At 53.1% G+C, this 21077-nt stretch overlaps 1 protein-coding gene across 3 annotated transcripts in view; it reads right to left on the reverse strand.

Moving 5' to 3' along the window:
- MYLK (myosin light chain kinase) overlaps positions 1–21077 on the reverse strand; it is a 287208-nt gene that overhangs the window by 67206 nt on the left and 198925 nt on the right. For 2 of the 3 annotated variants that reach the window (XM_082624210.1, XM_082624209.1), the window contains exons 14-17: positions 20408–20657; positions 14049–14120; positions 12490–13619; positions 5373–5489 (exon numbers count right to left, since the gene is read on the reverse strand). In XM_082624210.1, coding sequence (XP_082480336.1) covers positions 5373–5489; positions 12490–13619; positions 14049–14120; positions 20408–20657 — 1569 coding nt within the window. Of the gene's footprint in view, positions 1–4930; positions 5021–5372; positions 5490–12489; positions 13620–14048; positions 14121–20407; positions 20658–21077 lie in introns of all 3 variants that reach the window. The other variant, XM_082624213.1, reaches the window with a different exon arrangement.

Here is a 21077-nt window from a genome sequence, read left to right on the forward strand (position 1 = left end):
GGTTAGGAGCCAAGGTGTGGGTTTAAATCCCCACCCAGCTAGTTATTAGCTGCATACACCTCAAATTAGGCTTTAAACTCCCTTCTTACAGTTGCAAATCACCCCAAGTTGCCAAATCCAATGGCTAATGCTCATGCTCATCTTATTCTACTCAGCAGAGCCTTCTGACACAATGATCTCCATCATTCCTTTCTTATTGAAATGATCACCCTTTGGCCTCTGGGACACCCCTCTCTGCTTGATTTCTTCCGGTCTCACCATGGCCAGTCCTTCTCCGTCTCCTTCACAGACCTCTGTCCTGCCTTACTTGTCAGTGTTGGACTCTCTCCTTCCCTCCTCCATCCACATCCACCCCTGGGGACCTCATCTACGCCCAGGGCACTCAGTGGCCTCATGAAGATGGCTCCTCATGTCCTGCCTCTAACCCCGACCTCCCTCCTCAACTCCAGGTTCATCTAAAGGTCAACCTACACGACAGGCCCACTTGGACATCTAATGGACACCTTAAACTTCACATACACGGAAGTCTTGACTGTCCCCCACCCCTACCCATTCTGATCTTAGTAGGTGGTACCACCATTGACCTGTGCTCCCTCATGAAAACTAAGGGTCACCTTTGACTTCCCTTTCTCTCTGTCTATTTCCAATTCATCAGCAAATCTTATCAGCTGTACTGTCAAAACATTATAAATCTGGTCATTTCCCACCTCTTCCATAGAGTCTAAGCTGCCATCATCTCATGCCTGGGCTATCGTGGCAACCTCGAATCTGCTCTCCCTTTTACCCCTCCTGGGTCTGGTCACCGCCTGAGTGATCCTTTACAACGGCCAGGGCTGTCCCACCGCCCTTATAATAAAATCCGGCGTCCTGGTCACAGCCTACATGGCCTTGCAGATCTGGTCCTCCTCAGTCTCATTTCCTACCACTCTGCCCCTGGCCCGGGGCTCGGCCACCCTGGCCTCCTTACCTCTCCTTCTGGGAGTGTCTCCCATACAGTCTCAGCTCAGGCTTTTGCTCCTGTTTCTTACCTGTGCCGTGCTACTGCTGGGACGCCTTCCCAGATGCCATCAGGCCTCTGTTCAAATGCCTCTTCCTCAGAGAGGCCTCACCCTCTCCAACAACAGCACACTCCCCCATCACCCTGCTTTGCTTTCTTCACAGCATGTGTTGTTGCCTGAGATCGTATGACATATCTGTTCATCCGTATTTTTGTCTCTCCCTCACTCGAATGTAAAGGCTCTGAGAACAGGAACTTGTTTCGTTCACTGCTTTTAACCCCAGCCCCCGGAGCAGAACGGGCACTGACATACGGGTTGAGAGAAGGCCCATGGGAACGCCACGCCCTACCAAATGCACACACCAGCCTCCATGGTTACAAAGCCCCGGATCTCACTGGTAGCTGAGGCCCGATGTCCTTGGCAAGGTGGCTGGGAAGGGCGGCCTGATCTGCCCGGTCTTGGGATTTGGGCCTACAAAGGGCTTTGCTTCCTCACCTCTCACCGGGGTCTGAATGAGAGGGAGTGGGTCACTCAGGCCAGAGGTGCAGAAGGACTTCCCAGCGAGAAGGGCTGTTAGTAAGGAAGACCTGGATCTCTCAGACAGTGGACACTGCCATGTTATTCACTAGATAGGGAGGCCATGCAGGTGGTGGAAAGGTGCAGACTTTGGAACCAGACACACCTGGGTTGGAGTCCTGCCAGGGTAACTCATGCCAGGGAGTCATGTGACTCCCTGTGCAGGGTGGCTCGAGGGGCCTGGGCTTTGGGATCAGAGACACCCAGGGAAATGGCATCTCCTGCTTACTGTCTGAGTGACTGGGGAAGGCTGCTGACCCTCACTGAGCCTGGGTTTTCCCACTGAGAAAGATACCCTGCCCAACTGCTGCATAAACTAAAAATGCACAAGAGTTTCTGGCCACGGCAGGCCATGGAAGGTCTTGAAGGTCAGCTTTTTCTCCTCCTGGGTGAGTTTTCTGACAAGTCCTTACCCACCTCAGGCTTCAGCTGCCTTCTGTGGTACCAGTTGACTTGTCTGCTGCTAACCTGGAAGGAATGGCGGTATGACTATAATCAAGAAAGTGCACAGAGCACGCTTTTTCTTATGGAAACAACCCAAAGGGCAGGATTAAAAGAGCCAGATGTGCTGCATTATAAAGGCAACCTCCCTTTGTCTTTTCTATAAGAGGGAAGTAGTAGTGTGGCTAATACGGAACAGCCAATGAGCCAACGTCATTTTTATGAGGTCTTGAAATACATCATTCTATTAGCCACAGATATATAGTCTAAATGGTGTCCAGCACAGGCTACATGAGTGATAGTGAGTGACTGTAGGGGGCAGGGCCAGCCTGACATCAGCATTAGCTGTGGTCCCCACCTCGAAAGGAGAAGGACCTTGCAGCCCCTTAGGAGGGAAGCAAGACTGGTCTTATCCAGAGGTTTAGCAGGGCAGCTGCAGATGGAGAGCAATGGAAGACCCTGCCCAACAGCTAGGCTTCAAAGTTCAGTCAAGGTTACTTCTTAGGGCAAGCGGTTCTTCACTGTCTTTTTTTTTTTTTTTTTGTGGTACGCGGGCCTCTCACTGTTGTGGCCTCTCCCGCTGCAGAGCACAGGCTCCGGACGTGCAGGCTCAGCGGCCATGGCTCATGGGCCCAGCCGCTCCGCGGCACGTGGGATCCTCCCGGACCGGGGCACGAACCCGTGTCCCCTGCATCGGCAGGCGGACTCTCAACCACTGCGCCACCAGGGAAGTCCCCTTCACTGTCTTTTAATTTATGACTTCTTTTAAGCATTTGTTTAAAAACTGTGGACCCTTTCTTCAGAAAAATGCTCTAATCCACAAACACATAAAAGTTTGCCCATAATATCAAAGGGTGCATGGGCCCATTGGGACCTCTAAGCCAGGTACTATCGCCTAAGGGTGCGGGGAGAGCTGAGAGGATCGGGGACAGAGCAGGACTTGAAGTCTATTTAGCTGAGAGGAGCACAGGGGGAAAGATGCTGAAAGGGGGCGGGGGAGCAGCTCAGGAGCCTGTAGTCCTTTCCTATTAGCCCAGAGGTGGCTCTTGACGGAAAGATAAAGTTAAACGTGGCAGGAAGGACAGGAACATAGTCCAGGTGTAGCAACAGGGAGGAGAGTGGGTGTGGAGGGGGGCTGACCTTCCCTTTTTCTCTTTGAAAAAATACAAAACAAAACCCAATTAACCCGGAGTCCGCCCTGCTATCTCAGCTGGTCTCCCTCTCATCCCCTTCCTAGCACGTCTCCTAAGACCCACATCCCAGTCTGTAGTCTGAGGCCAAACCCTGCAGAGGCCCCTCTGAAGGAACTATAGATACATTATGATGGCCAAGATTAGAAGGAGACCAACTTAAGGGCAAAGAAAGCCCTTTAAGTTGCAGAATGAATTCCCAAACCTTAAAAAAAAAAAAAAAAAAAAAAAGAATCCCCAAATGTATTCTCTAGGGAAAAAGGAAATTTTTTAAAATGAGCCATTTGCTCTTTCTGGAAAAGGTGCTGACACTTTGCAGATAAGGAGAATGAATTGCCATCCTGCCTTCAGCTAGCCATGTAAATAGGACCCAAAGAGGCTAGGGATTCCAAAAGCAGATAACCTCATTAACAGGCGGGGCTTCCTTCTGGAACCAGCATGGGTCCCAAGTGTGGCGCTGTTAGAAATAGGTCTCTGGGGTCAAGTTCCCAGAAACACTGTTTTTTAAATTGTAGTACCTGTCTAGAAAGAAGCAGAACTCTGACCTGGGTGGGTAACAGGAGTAATCAGAAGCAGCAGCCCCTGGCCTCAAAACATGTGTTTCAAGCCCCCTTCTGAACTGACCATACACTTTGACCCATGGAATATGCTCCCTTAGACTCAAGAGCCCCTGTGACAAACACATTCATAGAACTCCAGGGAGACACCCACAATATTCTAGTTTCAGGTTTACTGTTGGCTACTGACAATTTGTGTTGCCATTATATGTTTTATTAAAAAAGACTTTGGTTTTTAAGACTCTCTTTTCTTTTCTCCCACTCATTATGTATCACAGATCTTGGCTTTTATGATCAGGAAATCATATACAAAATCCAGAATGGAGACAATGATTCCACGTCTTGTGGAATGGGGGTGAAACAGGTTAGGGGTTTAGAAGTCAAGTGATTATATTCAAAGTCAGAGGAACAACAAAACTGGTCTTCAAGATGCCTTATTTGGACACTAGCTTTTAACGTGTCACTGATAGTTACTAACCAGGCAGTTCAAGGGCAAGAAATTGTTTTCCCCAAACTACCTTTTTAGACAGTTCCAGGCAAGTAACGAAATACCAAGAAAGGGCACTGGATTGCAAGTCCCAAGATGGGACTCTGGCCCTGGCTTGGACCTCAGTAGAGCAGGGAACCTCATGAGGGAAGCTTTCCCTCTCTGAACAGCCTGGGTGTCCCGCCCCGTCAAGTGAGGGTGGTGGCCTAAACCATCTACTTCCAAGCCTCTAATTCTAACCCTACACAGAGGAGAAAAGGAAAGTCACACACTACCTGCATTTCTTTTTTTTTTTTTGCGGTACGCAGGCCTCTCACTGTTGTGGCCTCTCCCGTTGCAGAGCACAGGCTCCGGACGCGCAGGCTCAGCGGCCATGGCTCACGGGCTCAGCCGCTCCGCGGCATGTGGGATCTTCCCGGACACGAACCCGTGTCCCCTGCATCGGCAGGCGGACTCTCAACCACTGCGTCACCAGGGAAGCCCTACCTGCATTTCTTTAGGACAAATCCCCATTCCTTACAGCTTGGACTCGCCCCTTCCTCACAAGAAACTCCACTCAGACCTGGTAAGTCTCTCCGTCCCCACGCGTCTCTTCCTCTCCCTCTGCTGTATTATGATTACTTTTCTCTAACTGCAGAGGCAGGCCTGTCCCCGTTACCCGAAGCCACAGCCCCTACTCACCTCCTGGAGGAAGTGTCCCCACTTGGACCTCACTCTGCTCCCCCTTCCTCACGGGTCTGTCCTGCTGGCACTGACACTTGTTCGCTGCGGCTTGTAAAATACTATGTAGTCATTTTCCTGTGGGTGTGTCTTTTCTCCTACTGCCCTGTCTCACCCTTCCCTTCCTGGCATGTAGGGGTCAGGACTGGGGAGGAGGGACCAGCAAGGTGAGCAGCCCTCTTCCCAGCAGGGGGCAGGGCTGTGAGGCCACAGGGGACCACCAAGTAGCGCTCCCACTTTCCTTCCTGTCTCATTGTTTTGCAAAACATGGTTTGTCACCCACAAAGCGAATGCCTCACGTTGGGATGGCAGCCTTGGGCTGCAGCCCTGTTCAGGTACGGTGGGAAGGGGGCGCTGAGAAACGGGATTCTACGTGTGGCAGGGGTGGGTGGGCACAACCTACCGTCCACGGTGACTTGGCAGGAACACTCAGCCTGGCCGGCGCTGTTCTTGGCTACGCACTTGTATAAGCCTCTGTCCTCGGGCAGTGCCTTCTCAATGGAGACGGAGCACAGTGAGCCTGGGCGGGAAGAGGAACATTTGTTGAGTGGACCAGGTCTGAGCCCAACACCTGCCGGGCACTTGGAGCATCAGAGCAAGTGTTATTCACACGCTCAGAAATCAGAGGCCCTGTGGGAACCAACCTGCTCGCCCCACCAAAGCCAAGGCACTTTTTGCTGATAACCCAGATCCAAAATAACTGATCCCTAAATATACCCAACCGCCCCCCACCCCAGCAAGTTCTCTCATGGGGATATGATTGAAAGGTAAGAAGAGAGAGAAACAGCCTCTGCCTTTGGAGAGCATCAGCACAACAGAAGGCACAGACGGACCCAGGCCCTCACCCTGGATGTCACCAAGAGAGACAAGCAGTAGTCAGGCTCCGGTCCACAGACTGTGGTAGGGACAGTGGCAGGTGAGGACACTCTGCCCTGCTTACAGCAATGTTTCTGGGAATGCGTCCTAGAAAAGGGCATTTTGAACAAAGAGGTGGGGCGGGGAGGGCAGGAGCCCCTGTCCAGCAGGGACACTGGCCTGTGGGCAGATCTGTTGGGAGGAGACAGTGACTAGCCTGGGACCCTGGAGCTGGCTTTTCAGGAATGGTATCTGAGCTGAGAATCATGGCCGATGAGGGACCCTGGGCTGGGAGAGGGGCTCTGTGGGGCTGCCCCTCTCAGTGCAGGGTCCTTTGGTCCCCTTAGAGAGGGATGGCCTTCTTTTCCACAGGGCTACCCTTGCCCCAGCACACCTCTTCTGGCCTGGTTGGGGGAAGGAGGGGTCAGGCTGGGCATGAACAGAAGTCTGGTCCTCATCCATCCTAGCTCTCTCATCCCAGGGCTGGCTACTTCCCTGGGGGACACGTTTGGGGAGTTTCCCTTAGGGTGTGGGGAGACACCAGCTGAGGACTGGGCTTGCTGGGCCAAGCAGGAGGGCAGCAGTACCCTCGTTCCTGCCATCAGACACACACACAAGCCAGCAGCACGGCGTCCTGCCCAAAGCTGCCCTGTCGTCAGGGCAGCCGTCATCGTACGAGGAGGAGGATACAGCCAGAGCCACGTGCATCCTGCCGCCTGGAGCCACTGGCTCCGGCCACCTCCCTTTCTGCCACACTGCCCGGCACAAGTCACTGGCTCTGAGCGGGCAGAGCTGTGTGCATCCCAGGTGTGTATGCGAAGCAGCATGGCCTTTGATCTCAAAAGTCCCCGCACCCCCATGAGACAGATGCACAGACTTGACCAACAAATACCAGGATATTCAGAGAGAGGAAGGGTGACGTCAGTTCTGCCCAGAGAACCTCACTAAGGCTGGAGGAGAAAGCAGAGACAGAATGGTTCTCTTTACTTCCTGGCACATGGGTAAGGTCTTCAACAGGGCAACCTCAGTCTTGCCGACCCCTTGGGGCAGGATGGCTGATCTGCACCCCTCCCTCCTACACTCTCACTGAGACCCCACCTCTCAGAAGGACCTCACTATGCTCTCCCACCGGGGTCGGCAATGCCTCAGGATCTCTTCCCATTGTGGCTAGGAGACAGAATTTGCAGACACTGCAGCAGAAAGGATTTAGTTTGGATTTTTAGGAACTCTGTCGTGAGAGCAAGAACTATAAGGCACAGGAATCAGGGAATGAGGGTTCCTATCTTCTAGAGAGAGAAATTTCCATTCATCTGGGAGGGCAGGGGCATGCGCAGATGACCTCTGGCCCCCAAACTTGAGGCTTAGAAGAAACGGACCCCATCTTGCCATGTTCCCTCAGTCTGAGGCTAAGGCTCGGGGAGCAGATATCCCACTGCCAACAGACATCCTGGTCGAATCCTTGATTGTCTCTCAGCTTCAGTCCCCCAGCTGCCTTCAGCCTTAAACCCAAATGGGACAAAACAGTAGTGAGACCCCCAGGAGAGGTAGAGCATGTAGACCACAGCCCTTGCCTTTCACGGGGGTAAAGCATCAGAAAGGCAGTTTTTCCAAGCCACTCAGAGCCTGGACCCCTGGCCATGTGCGTGGGCTGGGGGAGGGCCCCCGGCAGGCTTGGAGGCTGGGCTGGCCCAGATTGAAGCATCTGGTATTTCCTGTGGGACAGCTTATTCCTGACCTCCAGAAGAAAAACTGTTTCCCAGAGTTTTTTTTGAGAAGCCTCAGCCTGGTGGGGAATTTTGAGAGGAAGGTGAGGGGGATGGGAACCAGGGATCCAATGAATGGCTCAGCTAGACGGGTCCCTGGGAGAGCCCCTCAAGGCCACAGAGTCTGAAGACCACCCCACCGTCTTGTGCTTTCTCTGAGTGTGTGGGGAGAGGAGGCGTGGGGTGTACGAGGTAGGGGGAGTGGTCCCAAGCCCTAGAGGCTCTGCTCCGAGGCTGCCCTCAGTCAGCAGTGTCTCCTGAGCTGGTCCCCCAGCATGCTGGGACAGTACAACTCAGCTGCAGGTCACCTCCTCAGGGACGGTGCCTTCCTTGCCATCTCTAAGCACCCCTGGCCATAGGTGGACCTCTTCTGTGCCCTGAGTTCACCTTTATCAGAGCTGGTCTCCCAAGGCCATTACTGAAACACACACCTCTCTCCCACGCTAGATCATGGAGGGCAGTGACTGTGACTATTATGAATGTTTTTCCTGAGCCTGGAATGCAGTCAGTTTAAAAACAAAAATTTGCCGTTCTGAGAATGTCCAAGGCATATTTCTGGAGCAGGTGATCTGGTAGGATCTATGCAACAGAAAGTCATGAACACTTAATCAAACATAACCTACCATTGAAAAAGACAGTATAGTTTCTAAAAGGAAAAAAAAAAAGCCTAACTCAGAATTCTTCAAGTGGATTATGCATACAATGAAAAGGGCTAGAATACTGCCTCACACATAGGAGGTGCTGTATAAACCCTTGTGTTTTGTAGGATGGACTTACACAGGTTTTGAAAAAGCCTTTGCGAGATCCCACACTGAAGACAATTAAAAATGAATCATTGGCTGACAGCAGCAACAAAAATGAACCCTCATTCATAGACGGGGAGAGATGTTTGCCAGGGACAGAAGCCTGGCCCGGGGGCAGGAAACAAGGCATAAAGAGAAAAGCACTTCTCAGGAGCAGCGCAGAGCCCACTGGCCAGCCATGGGCCTCCCAGTCCTGGGCCAAGGCCTGAGCAGCGCTGCTGCAGGTCCAGAAAGGGCCTGGTGAGGCCACTCTGCAGGCCTGGAGGGCAGGCCCAGCTGCTGTAAGTGAGCACCATCCGCCCTGCCGTTCTGGGGGATGCAGGAAGAGCAAGGGCACCTCCACAGGTCCCTCCAAGAATGAACAGTCAACTCGACTGACTGCCCTCGCACCTCTCCTGCTCTCCTCGGTGCTAGACAGAGCGGACATAATCATGTTTTGGGGGGCCTGTGGGCTATGAGCCCTATCCAAGTACAGGGTTCAGAGAAGCACCCCTGAAACCTATCAACAGTGCCCACCAGCAGTAGGTCGCAGACACACACATTGATGGGGGAAGAGCACAAGAGTCTGTCATGGCCAAAGGCCCCAGGGACAACAGTCTGGGAAGGAGTCCTGGGGGAAGTGAATCTTGATCTAGATGAGGTAACAGAAGGGGGTTCAGTGCAGTGGAGCGAGAACGGTTCCGAGCCAGGGAGGCGGGGGTGGAGGGGATGCTCAGTAGGGTGTGAAGGATGGGGAAACCCACTTAGCAACCCCCCTTCTCCCTACAAACCCCTCAAAACACCAGCTTCCTTCCTTATTTCCACTGGTGCCATCACTGTGACCCAGTCACCCACACACGGCCACTCAGCGCTCCTCCACCCTTTCCTCTCCTTTACCCCAGCTGCCCACCCTTCCAAGCCAGGCAACAGGTTCTGTTCATTCTGCCTTTGCTTCTTGCACTGGTTATCTCCTGTCTGTGCCCATGGCTACCTTGTTCGCCCAGGCCTCACCACCTTTCTCCCCACCCTCTTCGGTAAGCTCCTTCCTTGTCTTTGGGCACAGAATCAATCAAAACCCGTAAACCTCAGCTTTGTGTCTATTGCTTTCCATTCCCAACTCTTACATGGCTCCCTACTGCCTTTAGAACTGAGTTCCTTAGCATGATAGAGGATGCAATGGGGCCGCGCCTCCCTCTCAGCCCAGATGATGCTGGGAGCGGGCCTGCCTTGGCTGCTGCCTGTGCTCCTGCTTGGGAAGCCCACACCCTCCCTCCTGCTGCGGGCCCTGCCTGCCTTCACACTTCAGATCAAGGCCTTGCTCTTTCACCACCAGCCTCTCCCTGCGGCCCAGCACTCAGCTCCCTCTCCTCTCACTCCCAGCAGCTCATCATCGGCACTTGGCTGGAAGAGGTTTATCACTGTGTGTGTGTGTCCTCTCTTTCCAGATCTATCGAGAGCAGATTTACTCATACCTCTCAGAGGTCCCACTCCCTGCAGCGGAGCCTCCTGAAGTGGTCACTCATGAGGCTTTACCACAGGTTTTCTCCTGGGTCTGTGTTTGACCCAGGCTCTTGTAGATTTGGGCAGGGAAGCACTAGAGAAGGGACAGTGGACCGAGTGTGGCTGCTGCTTTGAGACCAGGCCTTCTCCCTACCAGTCCCGTTTCAAGGTCAGCTTCCTCTACTGCAGTGAAAATACCAGAAGCTCACAAGCCCAGAGGGCACCGCCAGTCTTCCAGCCTCCTGACAACTGTTGACAGTGTTGTGGAATAAACAGCCATTAGCCTTTTCCCCTGATAGACAACGCTCTCCAGGAGCTGATCAGGGAAGGACCAGGATGCTGACACGCTAACAAGAATTAACTAAGAGGTGATAGAGCACAGCGGTCTAGGCATTGGAACTCAACTGCCTGCCTTCCAATCCCAGCTCTGTTACTAACTAGCTGTGCAGCCTTGGGCAAAGTGCTTAACTTCTCTGTTAGATGGGCAGTATAGTGGTTGCGAGGATTAAATGAGTGAAAAGCATAGTAAGATGCCTAGGTCAGTGTCTGGCACGTGGTGTTCCATTAGTGCAGGCTATTCTTATTTTTCAAAGGAGAAATACAAATATTTAGAACCTTTTTAAAAGTTGGTTTGGGGGCTATCTCCATAATTCCCCCCCCACCCCCCCACCCCAGTCTCTCTCTATCCTCTCATTGTGCTGGCCTTCATTTAATCATGTCTTCTTCCCCAGCTTTAGACCTAAAGGGTCCGTCTGAGGTGCTTTCTGTGGGAGATGACACTAGAGTAGCCAGTGTAAAAGGGTCTGGCGCCCAGCAGCTATGCTACATCAAGGCACCCTGGGTATGAAGAGCCCATTCTAAGGGCTCAGGTGCATTTCTGAGACCAGAGCTGAGGTGTGCTTACACTGCTTTGTCCAGTTCATTGTTTATAAGCAGCTCTTGGTGGCTCTGCAGGTTCCACGCAGGTCCCACAACAGCTGCACAGCCATGGGCATTGCCCTCAGCTGTCCCAACATCAGCTTCCCCGAGGGTGGTACAGCCACGGACCTCACAGCGTGTAGGACTATGGGATCACACATGTCCCCACGATGGCAGCTGCCCACCTTCCGTCCCACCCCGAGAGGTCACCACAGGGTAACCTGGGAATTTCTCCTGGTCGAGGTTTCGGGTCAGTTTTACCTGAAACTTTCCAACAGGGAGGGGCCCGCAGAGGTGGCAGGGAAGGCTTGGCATCCACTCCCCTGGACATCTCATCCCACCATGGCGATCCCCCATACCTTCCTGTGTGTGGAAGGGCCGAACTAGCAGAGGCAGGGGGATGGATGAGATGACTTCTGGAGGCCCCTACCAAGCTGAGGATTTTCATGTGGAAAAGCTATCGTGTCAACACGTTAGCAGAAAAGACACCCTTTTTTTCTCTCCTGGCCAATTTCCCCTTTACTCCTTCAGCAGTTAGATTCAAAACGCTCAGGTGTTCCAGATTTGCTGTCTGAGCTGCAGAGTGAAGACAAACTCCATCATGAGCTGAGAGGGATAATGCTATTTTCAAATGCTTCATTAGGGTTTTTAAGAGGAAGGAAGACAGCCAGATGAGGGGTGAAGAGGGGTGCCATCAGAGGACGGGAAGGAAGGCCGCGCAGCGGGGGCAGTGCTTCTGTCTCAGCTGATCTGGAGTTGACAGGACCTGTCTGCTAGGGCCTCTGCCCTGACTGCCCTCTCCCCGTCAAGGTGAAAATGCCACGTCCCCGGGAGCTTGTGCCCTGCCCTGTCCAGAGCTGCCAGCATCAGCCTCGAGTCAGGCCAGACTCTATCCTAGGGCCAGCCACCAGAGTGGAGCGTGGGAAGCCTGCTGTCCTTGGAGCTCCCAGCCAGGACTGGGATTTACAGAAACGTTTCAAACCAAATGAGGGGTCAGAGAAAATACCCCTCTCGTCCCCATCTCTTCTCTAGGTTAAACTGGCCCATCTGAGAACTCCAAACCCTGAAAGGCCCCAGATGGCAGGATTTAGGGCCCCCCCTCTTCTCTCCACAACCCAAGAATGTGAAATACCAGCAAACAAAAGTCTCATCCAAATTAGGAAGCGAGTAGCTCTGTCTGCCTGTGAGTGTGTGCCGTAGGGGCTGCTTGGGGTTTTGGCTTCCCCCTCGGGTCCCTTCAAACACACAATGTTATCAAGACTTAAGTTGTTGACCCCAAATCACATCCCGTCACTGCACACCCTGACCTGAACCTAAAATACGGCTTCAAAGGCAGTTCTCAGCCCCAAGCCCCTGGTCAGCCCTAGCCCCAGTGCCCCCATTTCCAAGCCTATGATCGGAGCCTTCTCTGGGCCAAAGCTGGGCATTAGCACAGGCCTGCTCTGAGGAGCCACACCTAGGGGTGCCATAAGGGGGCTCTGCCAGACAGATGCCGAGATCTGGGAATGTGCCTGGGGGGCCAGGCACCCAACCCTGTCCCCCAGCCATGGAGTGTGGCGGGCACCAATCCTGTGAGTGAGGGGCACAGAGTGGCCTTTCCCACCCAGGCTCTGGGCTACTAACACCATTGACAAGCCAGGGCTCCAGGAGCTGACGGTGGCTGGGACAGGGCTACCCTTCCTCCCGGCCCCAACCGTGTTACCTTCTTGGGAGAGGACAATGAACTTGGTAGTCTTGAGCGTCTTTCCATTCAGTGTCCAGGTGATGGTGGCCGGGGGGTCAGAGGACACCTGGCACTGGAGCAGCAGTTTCTCACCCTCCACCACATGGAGATCTCGTAGCTTCTCCTTGAAGGCTGGGGCTGTCCCTTGGCTCTCGGGTCTTTTTTCATTATCTGTGGCCCCTGCATGGCCCCTCTTGCAGTTCACATCATTCTTAACCTCCTTCTTAAGTTCTTCGTTCCCAGCTGGTTTTGGGGCCTCGGACAACTTGGCATTGCCCAAGGCTTTGGGGGTCTCAGCTGACTTGACATTACCCAAGGGTTTGGGGGTCTCAGTCAGCTTGGCATTACCCAAGGGTTTGGGGGTCTCGGCCGGCTTGGCATTACCCAAGGGTTTGGGGGTCTCAGCCGGCTTGGCATTGTCCACGGGTTTGGGGGTCTCAGCCAGTTTGGCATTACCCACGGGTTTGGGGGTCTCGGCCGGCTTGGCATTGCCCACAGTTTTCAGAAACCCTGAAGGCTGGGCATGGCCTACAGGCTTGGGACCTTCTGCTGCCTTGGCATTCAAGGCTTCAGAGTTGTTACTGCCATTCTCTGCAGGTAATTTTTTCTTACTGCCCAACACCGAGCGAAAATCTGGGGTGGCAGGTTTTGGAGGTGGCACCTTCTCAGGCACAGGGGTCTTGGGAGTCCCCTTCTTGGCCAGGACAGAGCGGAAGTCCACCTGCTGGGGGCTATGCACCTTCCTCTCTTCCTCCGACACAGTCTTCGGCTTCACCTGCCGCTGCAGGTTGGCGCGGAAATCCATCTGCTCGGCTGGGATCTCCTTCAGGTCCTCTTCAGACAAGGTCTTGGTACTCACCTTCTTGCCCAGGAGGTCACGGAAGTCCAGCTGCCCCACCTCCTGCTGGCGGATGGCCTCCTCGGTGTGCTGCCGTGTCTCCACGCGCCTCGTGAGCACCCCGCGCACGCCCTCGCCGTCTCCCTCGTCGGGCCCGCCCTGCCCTCCTGCTGGCCAGCCGGGCCTCAGGCTCCCATAGCCGCCACCGCCACCACCATCAGCGCCAGCTCCCCGGCTGCAGAGGTCCTCACCGCTGGCAGGCTCCCTCCCCCTGCAACCAGTGAAGGGAAAAAGGAAAGTAGCAGGAGGAAAAGGGGCTGGGTAAGAAAGAGACGTCAGGGGAGAGCAAATCCCCAGGGAGGGAGGGAGGGTGGAGGGGAGGGGGGCTGGCCAGGCCTTGTTTATAGAAGGGAACTTTGGTGAGAGGCGCTTGCTCGCTTAGTTGGTTTGTTACATCGGTAATGACTTCAGTAGCCTTATAAGGGTGTATGCCAAAAAAAAAAAAAAAAAATTTCACCCCCCTCTCCTCCCCTGCTCTCCCTCCCTCATTCCCCTTCCAATCTCTCCCTCTTGGCTCGGGCAGCCTCTACTGGAGGATACAAACAATCTGGGGCTGCTGGGCTGGGCCTGCTGGGACCAGGAGGAAGGTGGGCGGGTGGTGGTACAGGGCCTGGCTGGGCAGCCCCTGGGTGGTACTCACCGCAGGACAGCTCTGGCAGGGCTGCTCTGTAGCATCAGTGATACCTGGCAACTGCATTCACCAACCCGGTTCCTGAAGAATTCAAGGGATCAGTACAGATCAAGAGGCTTTCTGGGCCAAGGGCCTGCCTAGCCTAGGGCTGTGAGGAGGGCAGGGCAGTCAGGAACTTGGCCATGGGCTGGCTGGCTGACCCCAGGGAAGACAGGACCCTGGGCTAAGCTGTGACCCTAACACACCCACACCAGACCTAGATTTAGGGCAGGGCCCTCCCCGACTTTGGTCACGCTTTATTTTTCCAGCTCTTGTTTAAAAAGGAAAAAAAAAAAAAAAAGAATCTTCTGGGCAATAGCTACGGTAGGCATCCGGAGGTAGGACTACTTTTCTGTAAGTATATTACAAAAATTATACAATCAATCGATCACTCAGTCAAGGAAGAGTGAAGACTAATACTGCTAAGGGCTGTGATGGAGCCCCTTGGTCTAGACTGTGTGGCCCCTGTCAGCCTTCCCAGTGACCCTGAGTCTGACTCCATGCTCCCTTAAAACAGAGGTGGTTATTCCTTCTCCTCACAAGGTGCCCCTACCTGCTAGGTCCCCTTCACCTGCTCATGAAATAAAAACACCCTCCAATCCCTACCCATCAGCGAATGCCCTCAGATCAGAACTTTTTGTATTAAAAACCTAACAGGTGTCTCCCTACAAGGGTGACCCATTTTCTTCTTCCGTTGGGTGGAGAGGGCTCTGGATTCTTCAGCCCATTGTTAAAGCTGTTCATGACCAGCTGAGGCCCCTCTGCTCAGGAAAGGGGCTGCAACCAGGCTCGCTGTGCTGGGCTTACAGCAGATCAGCCCTCCGACCCCACAAGGCTGCCACCTGCTGGCATTTCTGGGCTCTGACCAGCCAAGAAGGTTCTGCTCAGACGAGGGGAAGTGGAGGGGCAGATCTGAGAGCCAAAGGTGACTCTGCCTGATAATAACCACGTCGTATGCAGCACCTTCCAGCCTTCATGACTTGCAGCCACTATCTTTCTTGTCCCCATACAGCCCAGTGAGGTTCAGAGCACTGCTCTGCCCATTGCAAAGGGAAGAAAGGGAGGCCCAGCAGTTTCCGGGACGCAGTGTTGGGCTCTTGGGGTCTCGCACTCATTCCCTGCACTTGGCCATCTTACTTGCACTTCAGGGGCTGACAGATGCCCCAGACCTTACCGTAGACACAATCCAACTCACTTACTCAAGGCAGCTCTGAAAGGTTGGGGTGAGCATTGTTTTTTGTTTTTGTTTTGTTTTTATTTACTTATTTTTTGCTGTGTTGGGTCTTCGTTGCTGTGCATGGGCTTTCTCTAGTTGTAGCGCACAGGGGCTACTCTTTGTTGCGGTGCGCAGGTTTCTCATTGCGGTGCTTCTCTTGCTGTGGAGCACGGGCTCTAGGTGCTCGGACTTCAATAGCTGTGGCACGTGGACTCAGTAGTTGTGGCTCGCGGGCTCTAGAGCGCAGGCTCAGTAGTTGTGGCACACGGGCTTAGCCGCTCCGCGGCATGTGGGATCCTCCTGGACCGGGGCTCAAACCCGTGTCCCCTGCATTGGCAGGAGGACTGTTAACCACTGCACCACCAGGGAAGCCCAGCATTGTTTTTATAGGTAAGAGAAATGAAGTTCATCAAGGTTAAGTAATTTTGCCTAAATTCACAGAGCTGGCTAGCGGGGAAGGGGTTGGGACCTGGGTCTACTTGAATCCAAGACCTGTAACTTTCCCATCCCACCCTACTGATTGCTAATCAGTACAAATCTATTCTGGGACATGTGTGTGTTTGTGTGTGTCTCTGTGTGTATGTGTATATCAACTGCAGGTATGTGGGCTCCACCTGATGGGCACCTGTGCCTGCAGGCCCATGTTTGGGAACGTGTGTATGTCACCCCCACGTGGACAGAGAGCTGAGCATGTGTCCCGTAGCTCTGCCGATGCATGTGGGTATCTACCTTGCTTTGCCTGGCCTCCCTCCCAATGGAGGACCAGCTCCGGGTCAGGCACCGGCAGCCCACTGTGTGGCAGATGATTCTTGAGGGTCCCAGGGGGTCACTGTTCACTCCTAGACACTGGGACCCACATGACAGAAGGAGAGGTTGATCTTTCGGGCTCCCTAACCCTCCTCTCACCTTCTGGGGTCCCCTCCTGGTCACCTTCCTCAATGCTCAAGCTCTTGGGGGTGCAAATTCAAGGTTCGGGGAGTTTGAGGGCCCAGGGTGCTCTTGTGCTCCACAGACAGCACTTAGGTGCCTCCTCAGGGCCAGGCCCTGGGAAGGCTGGGAGGCCCTCAGAGCATCCTGAGAACTCAGCTCAGAAGACTAACAGGGCTTGGGTCAACCATGGGAGGTCACTTGGGGGTGAGGCCCAGCCCCCTGGCACCCCCCTTCTGCCAGGCTGCTGACCAGTAGAGCCCACTCTGTTCCCACTTTTCTTTCAAGCACAGGGTGCGGGGCCTGGGGTTGGCGTGGAGCAGGACGACAAGATGCCCAAGGGCCATGTTTTCTGGGGAGCCCTTTTCGACACCTCCTCAGCTGAGTTTCCTCCTCTCACAAGTAGCACACAGCCCAGATGCAAAAATCAGGAGCAGACACTGACCAGATGGCCCTGCTTTGCCCTAGCCAAGCCCCTCAGAGGCTCTAAATGGTGGGGTGCCCTGACCCCCAAGCTGGAGTAAGCTCTATCTCTCCATGGGGGAAGCAGGTAAGCACTTCTGTTGTTTTCTATTACCTGCCTTGAAGGAGGCAGGTACAGGTGGCCTTCCCAAGGCCTCACCCTGAGGTACCCAGGCAGTCTGAGGGGGCAGATGGGAGGTAGAGAACTTGGGATACCATGGCTGCCCCACTATGTAAATCATTCTTTGGCATGGGGGTCACTATGCCTGCAGCCACAAACTTAAGTCTCTGCTAGACTTTGAAGGCTAATCATGGGTTCTTTTGGAGCCTGCAAAGGTCAGAGAGGCCTGTTGCCTGGAAGCCACACCCCAGATAATCTAACCAGCTGATCAGCCTCTTCGGCCCTCTTTTTTTTTTTTTAATTTATTTATTTATTTGTTTACTTTTGGCTCCGTTGGGTCTTCATTGCTGCGCGGGCTTTTCTCTAGTTGTGGTGAGCTGGGACCACCCCTTGTTGCGGTGCGCGGGCTTCTCATTGTGGTGGCTTCTCTTGTTGCGGAGCACAGGCTCCAGGCACACAGGCCTCAGTAGTTGCAGCACGTGGGCTCAGTAGTTGTGGTTCGCGGGCTCTAGAGCGCAGGCCCAGCAGTTGTGGCGCACGGGCCTAGTTGCTCCGTGGCATGTGGGATCTTCCCGGACCATGGCTCAAACCCTTGTCCCCTGCTTAGCAGGCAGACTCTTAACCACTGCGCCACCAGGGAAGTCCCTTTGGGCCTCTTTGGTGTCTGCACATACTGTATTCAGTTACAAAGTCAGGCTTGAGGCTGAGGCACGACCCCCATGCACAGCCCAGGTGCTGCCACAGAGGACATGCAGCTATAGCCCTATAAGCTATACCTTTTACAACTAACAGAATCCTTTGTGTTCCCTGCCTCCTAAACTCTGAATAAGAAGCCCCAGTCTTTGGTTACAAAGCCTTGGATGCCGTCCCACTCTGAATCACCCACCCCTGGAATGGATTTTATATGCAAAATTAGTTTAAAGAACTAATTTCCTGGCAAGTATCAATTTTTGAAATATTTCAGCTGGAATTTGGAGCTGACTTTTTGACATTTCCCATTTTAGTTCAGGAGACAAGGGCTAGGGGAGGGGAGGTAGAAACCAACCACCCGTATGTACCCCCAACTTCAGCAGGACAGAGAACACCTGTCCCACCCCCACCCTCAGCCTGGCTTCCTCCCAGCCTCCTAGTCTCCCTCCTTGAAAGGCATTCTGTCCTGGGTCTAGGTCTGATTTCTCTCTAGGTCTGGGTCTGAGAAAAGCCACAGGGCAGCGGGCCCCCTGGCAGGCCTGGCACACACTCCCCAGGGCAACTTTCCATGGACTGGCTCCTTCTCACTGGGGACAAAGCCAAGGCCAGGGCAGCAGCCTCCCAAAGGAATGAAGAGGCTGGACTCTGGGGAGGGAAAAGGAGCAAGGGCTGCACGTGTGGGGACCCTAGTGCGATGTCCCAGGCTTCCCAAGTTCCCAGTGCATTGAAACAAAGAATGGAGGAGCATCTGATTTAAGGACAAAGCTAGGGTTCCAGTCTAGGCTCTGCTACTCACCTTTGGGTGGCCGTGACCCTGAGGCCTCAGCTTCCCCCATTATTAAACAAGGAGGTGGCTAGATAACTTCTGAAGTTCCTTCCGGCTAGGACAGTCTAAGTTTTATGACTGTCCCCAGCTGGGCCCAGACAGTCTGCCTGCTGACCTCCCAGTGCAACCCTCCACTCTGGCCTGGCAGACTTCCCACAGCCTTGCTTTGATCTTTCCTACCCTCTTGTGCTCAGCCTATCCAATGAGACTTTACTCATTTGCCTCAGAATCCCACAAAAAGCTCATCTCTTCTAGGATGCCTAGCTTGATTACACGAGTATTATCTCAAAGCACCACTCCTTTCATACAGACAAGCTCTATTCTAACATATGATCAGTTTCCACTATTTGTACTGGCCTAGAGGAAGAAGAAACTATCTCCTCTCTCTTTTGGAGGCAGATTGGCCTTCCTGATAATAAATGGTTCAGACACAAGGCAAAGGCCGTTGATGTGTTCTGAGCATACTGCTGATGGTGGTAGGATGACCAGTCAGCCCATGAACATCTCATCAGCTGACCACAGACATGTCATTAGCTCAGTTGAGGTTTGCTGAGCCTTTCCCAGCTAAGTAGAATTTCCTAGCAGATCCAAAGACGCCCAATGAATAATAAATGGGTATTTTCTTAAAAGTCACTAAGTCTTGGGATGATTTGTTATGCAGCAAAAGCTAATGATGCAAATATAAAGCACATGCCCAGAAAGGACACAAGTAGATGGAGCACATGCTGGGTTTTGTCATTACTGTAGGAACAATGCTCCATCATAGCAGTAGCTTTGGCATATTGCTACAGAGCTCAGAGACTTGAACATGATGGGCTCAGTACAGGGAAATGATTGATCCAGGAGAGCAAGCCCCTTGCAAAGTGGCCAGGCACCTGAGCCAGAGCAGTCCAGCCATCTTCAGGATGTGGCACAACCTGTTTGCAGAGTCCAGGTGCAGACAAGTGCTCTCCTTCAATGCTAATACCAGCCCTAGGGGCTGGCGTTCTGTCTCTGTCAACCCAGGGTTGGCATGGAATTTTAAGAGTTAGAACATTTTAAAGGTAGAAGAACATTTCTGGATCACATTCGTATAACCAATAGTTACCAAATGCTGACTACGGGCAGATACTGTTCTAGGCCCTGGGAACATGGCAGTGTGCCTTCATGGAGCTTACCTTCCCATGTTCCCTAGAAAGACCTTGAAAGGGAGGAAGAAGGAATGGGGATAGTTAACGTCCCTGCAGTGGTTTTAAATGTCTACCAATTCTTTGATACTCCTTTCTCCAAGAGGTGGAACTTAATTCCCCTCCGCTGGAGTATGGGTTGTACTTAGTGACTCACTTCTTGCAAAGAGAGTGTAGCAGGAGTCATGGTGTGTGACTTCCAAGGATAGGTCATACGAGACATTGCAAGTTCCAACTAGTTCTCTCTCTTGGACCACCAACTCGGGGGAAGCCAGCTGCCATGTCATGAAGACGCTCAAGCAGCACTAGGGAGAGGTCCACACAGCCAGGAGCTGAGGCCTCCCGCCAACAGCCCTGTGAGTGAGCCTTCATAGATGTGGGCCCTGCAGCCTTAGTCGAGCCTTCAGAGACAGCAGCCCCTGTTGACATCTTCACTGAAACCTCACGTAAAACCCTGAGCCAAAACTCATCTAGCTGAGCAGCTTCAAGTTCCTGACCCATACAAACCATGAGAATACAATTGTTTGTTGTCTGAAGCTGCTATGTATGGGGGTAATTTGTTACTCTGCAATAGATAATGAATACATTCCCTCTATCCTGCTGCTTTTCCAATTTTAATCCATCTTCCCTCCTTCATAGTCTTCATATACCAAATAATGGGGGAACAAAAGCCGGGATGTAATAAGACAGAGGACTCCGGGGAACTGAGCTCAGAAGAGAAGGCTCTCAATGAACCTCTGTTGTATTGATGTGGAAGAAACAAAAGCAGCAGCACCAAGCCTGCACTTTCTTTACCTTGAAGCCCAAACCCGCATTACTTTGTGATTCCTCTGGCTTCCCAGTCCCAGGTAGGGACTTTGCTGGGAGGTAGGAATTTGGGGCGTAGGGGTTAAAGGAGGTTGGCAGGTCATGCAGACTCACTTGAGCAGGATCTCATACTGGCCGGCATGCCAGGGCTGCACATTCTTTAGAACCAGGGTGAACACGTCCTCATTCTGTAGCACCTCGAAGTGGCCAGTGTCTTTGGAGAGGGCTTTGCCGTCCCGGAGCCAGTGCACAGTGGGGAAGGGGTCCCCAGCTATGGCACAGGAGATGAGGACACTCTGGCCCAGGCAGGCTGTCACTGAGCGCGGCTTGCTGATGAACCAGGGCTGGGTGCCATCCTGAGGCTCTGAAGTTAGCAAAGGATTGAGTTAGAGAGGGAGGCCTTTCAGCAGAGAGCATTCACTCAACTCTGCATGGCAGTGAAGGTCGGAAGACAGAGTGTTACCCAAAGAACAGCTTGTCCAGAAATCACTTTTATTGAACATACAGGTAGAGCACATCCTTCTCATGGCAAATCTGTCTCGGTTACTTCTCACAGGATAATATTAACATGAATTGGTATATCCAAAGCGTGGGGAGGTTGTCCAGAAGGTACAGGGGCACTGGGATAGGTACCAATGATCTGCATGACATGTGTATGATTAAGAGTTGTCACTTGCTTCATGCGTGCTTAATTTGTCTCTCCTCTTAAATCTGGGTTCTCTAAAGGCTAGGACCATCATAGGCCGTAACTCATCTGTCACTGCCAAACTGTTAGTGTGTTAGG

This window comes from Mesoplodon mirus (genome assembly GCF_964341445.2).
Source record: "Mesoplodon mirus genome assembly, chromosome: 6".
Lineage (NCBI taxonomy): Eukaryota > Metazoa > Chordata > Mammalia > Artiodactyla > Ziphiidae > Mesoplodon > Mesoplodon mirus.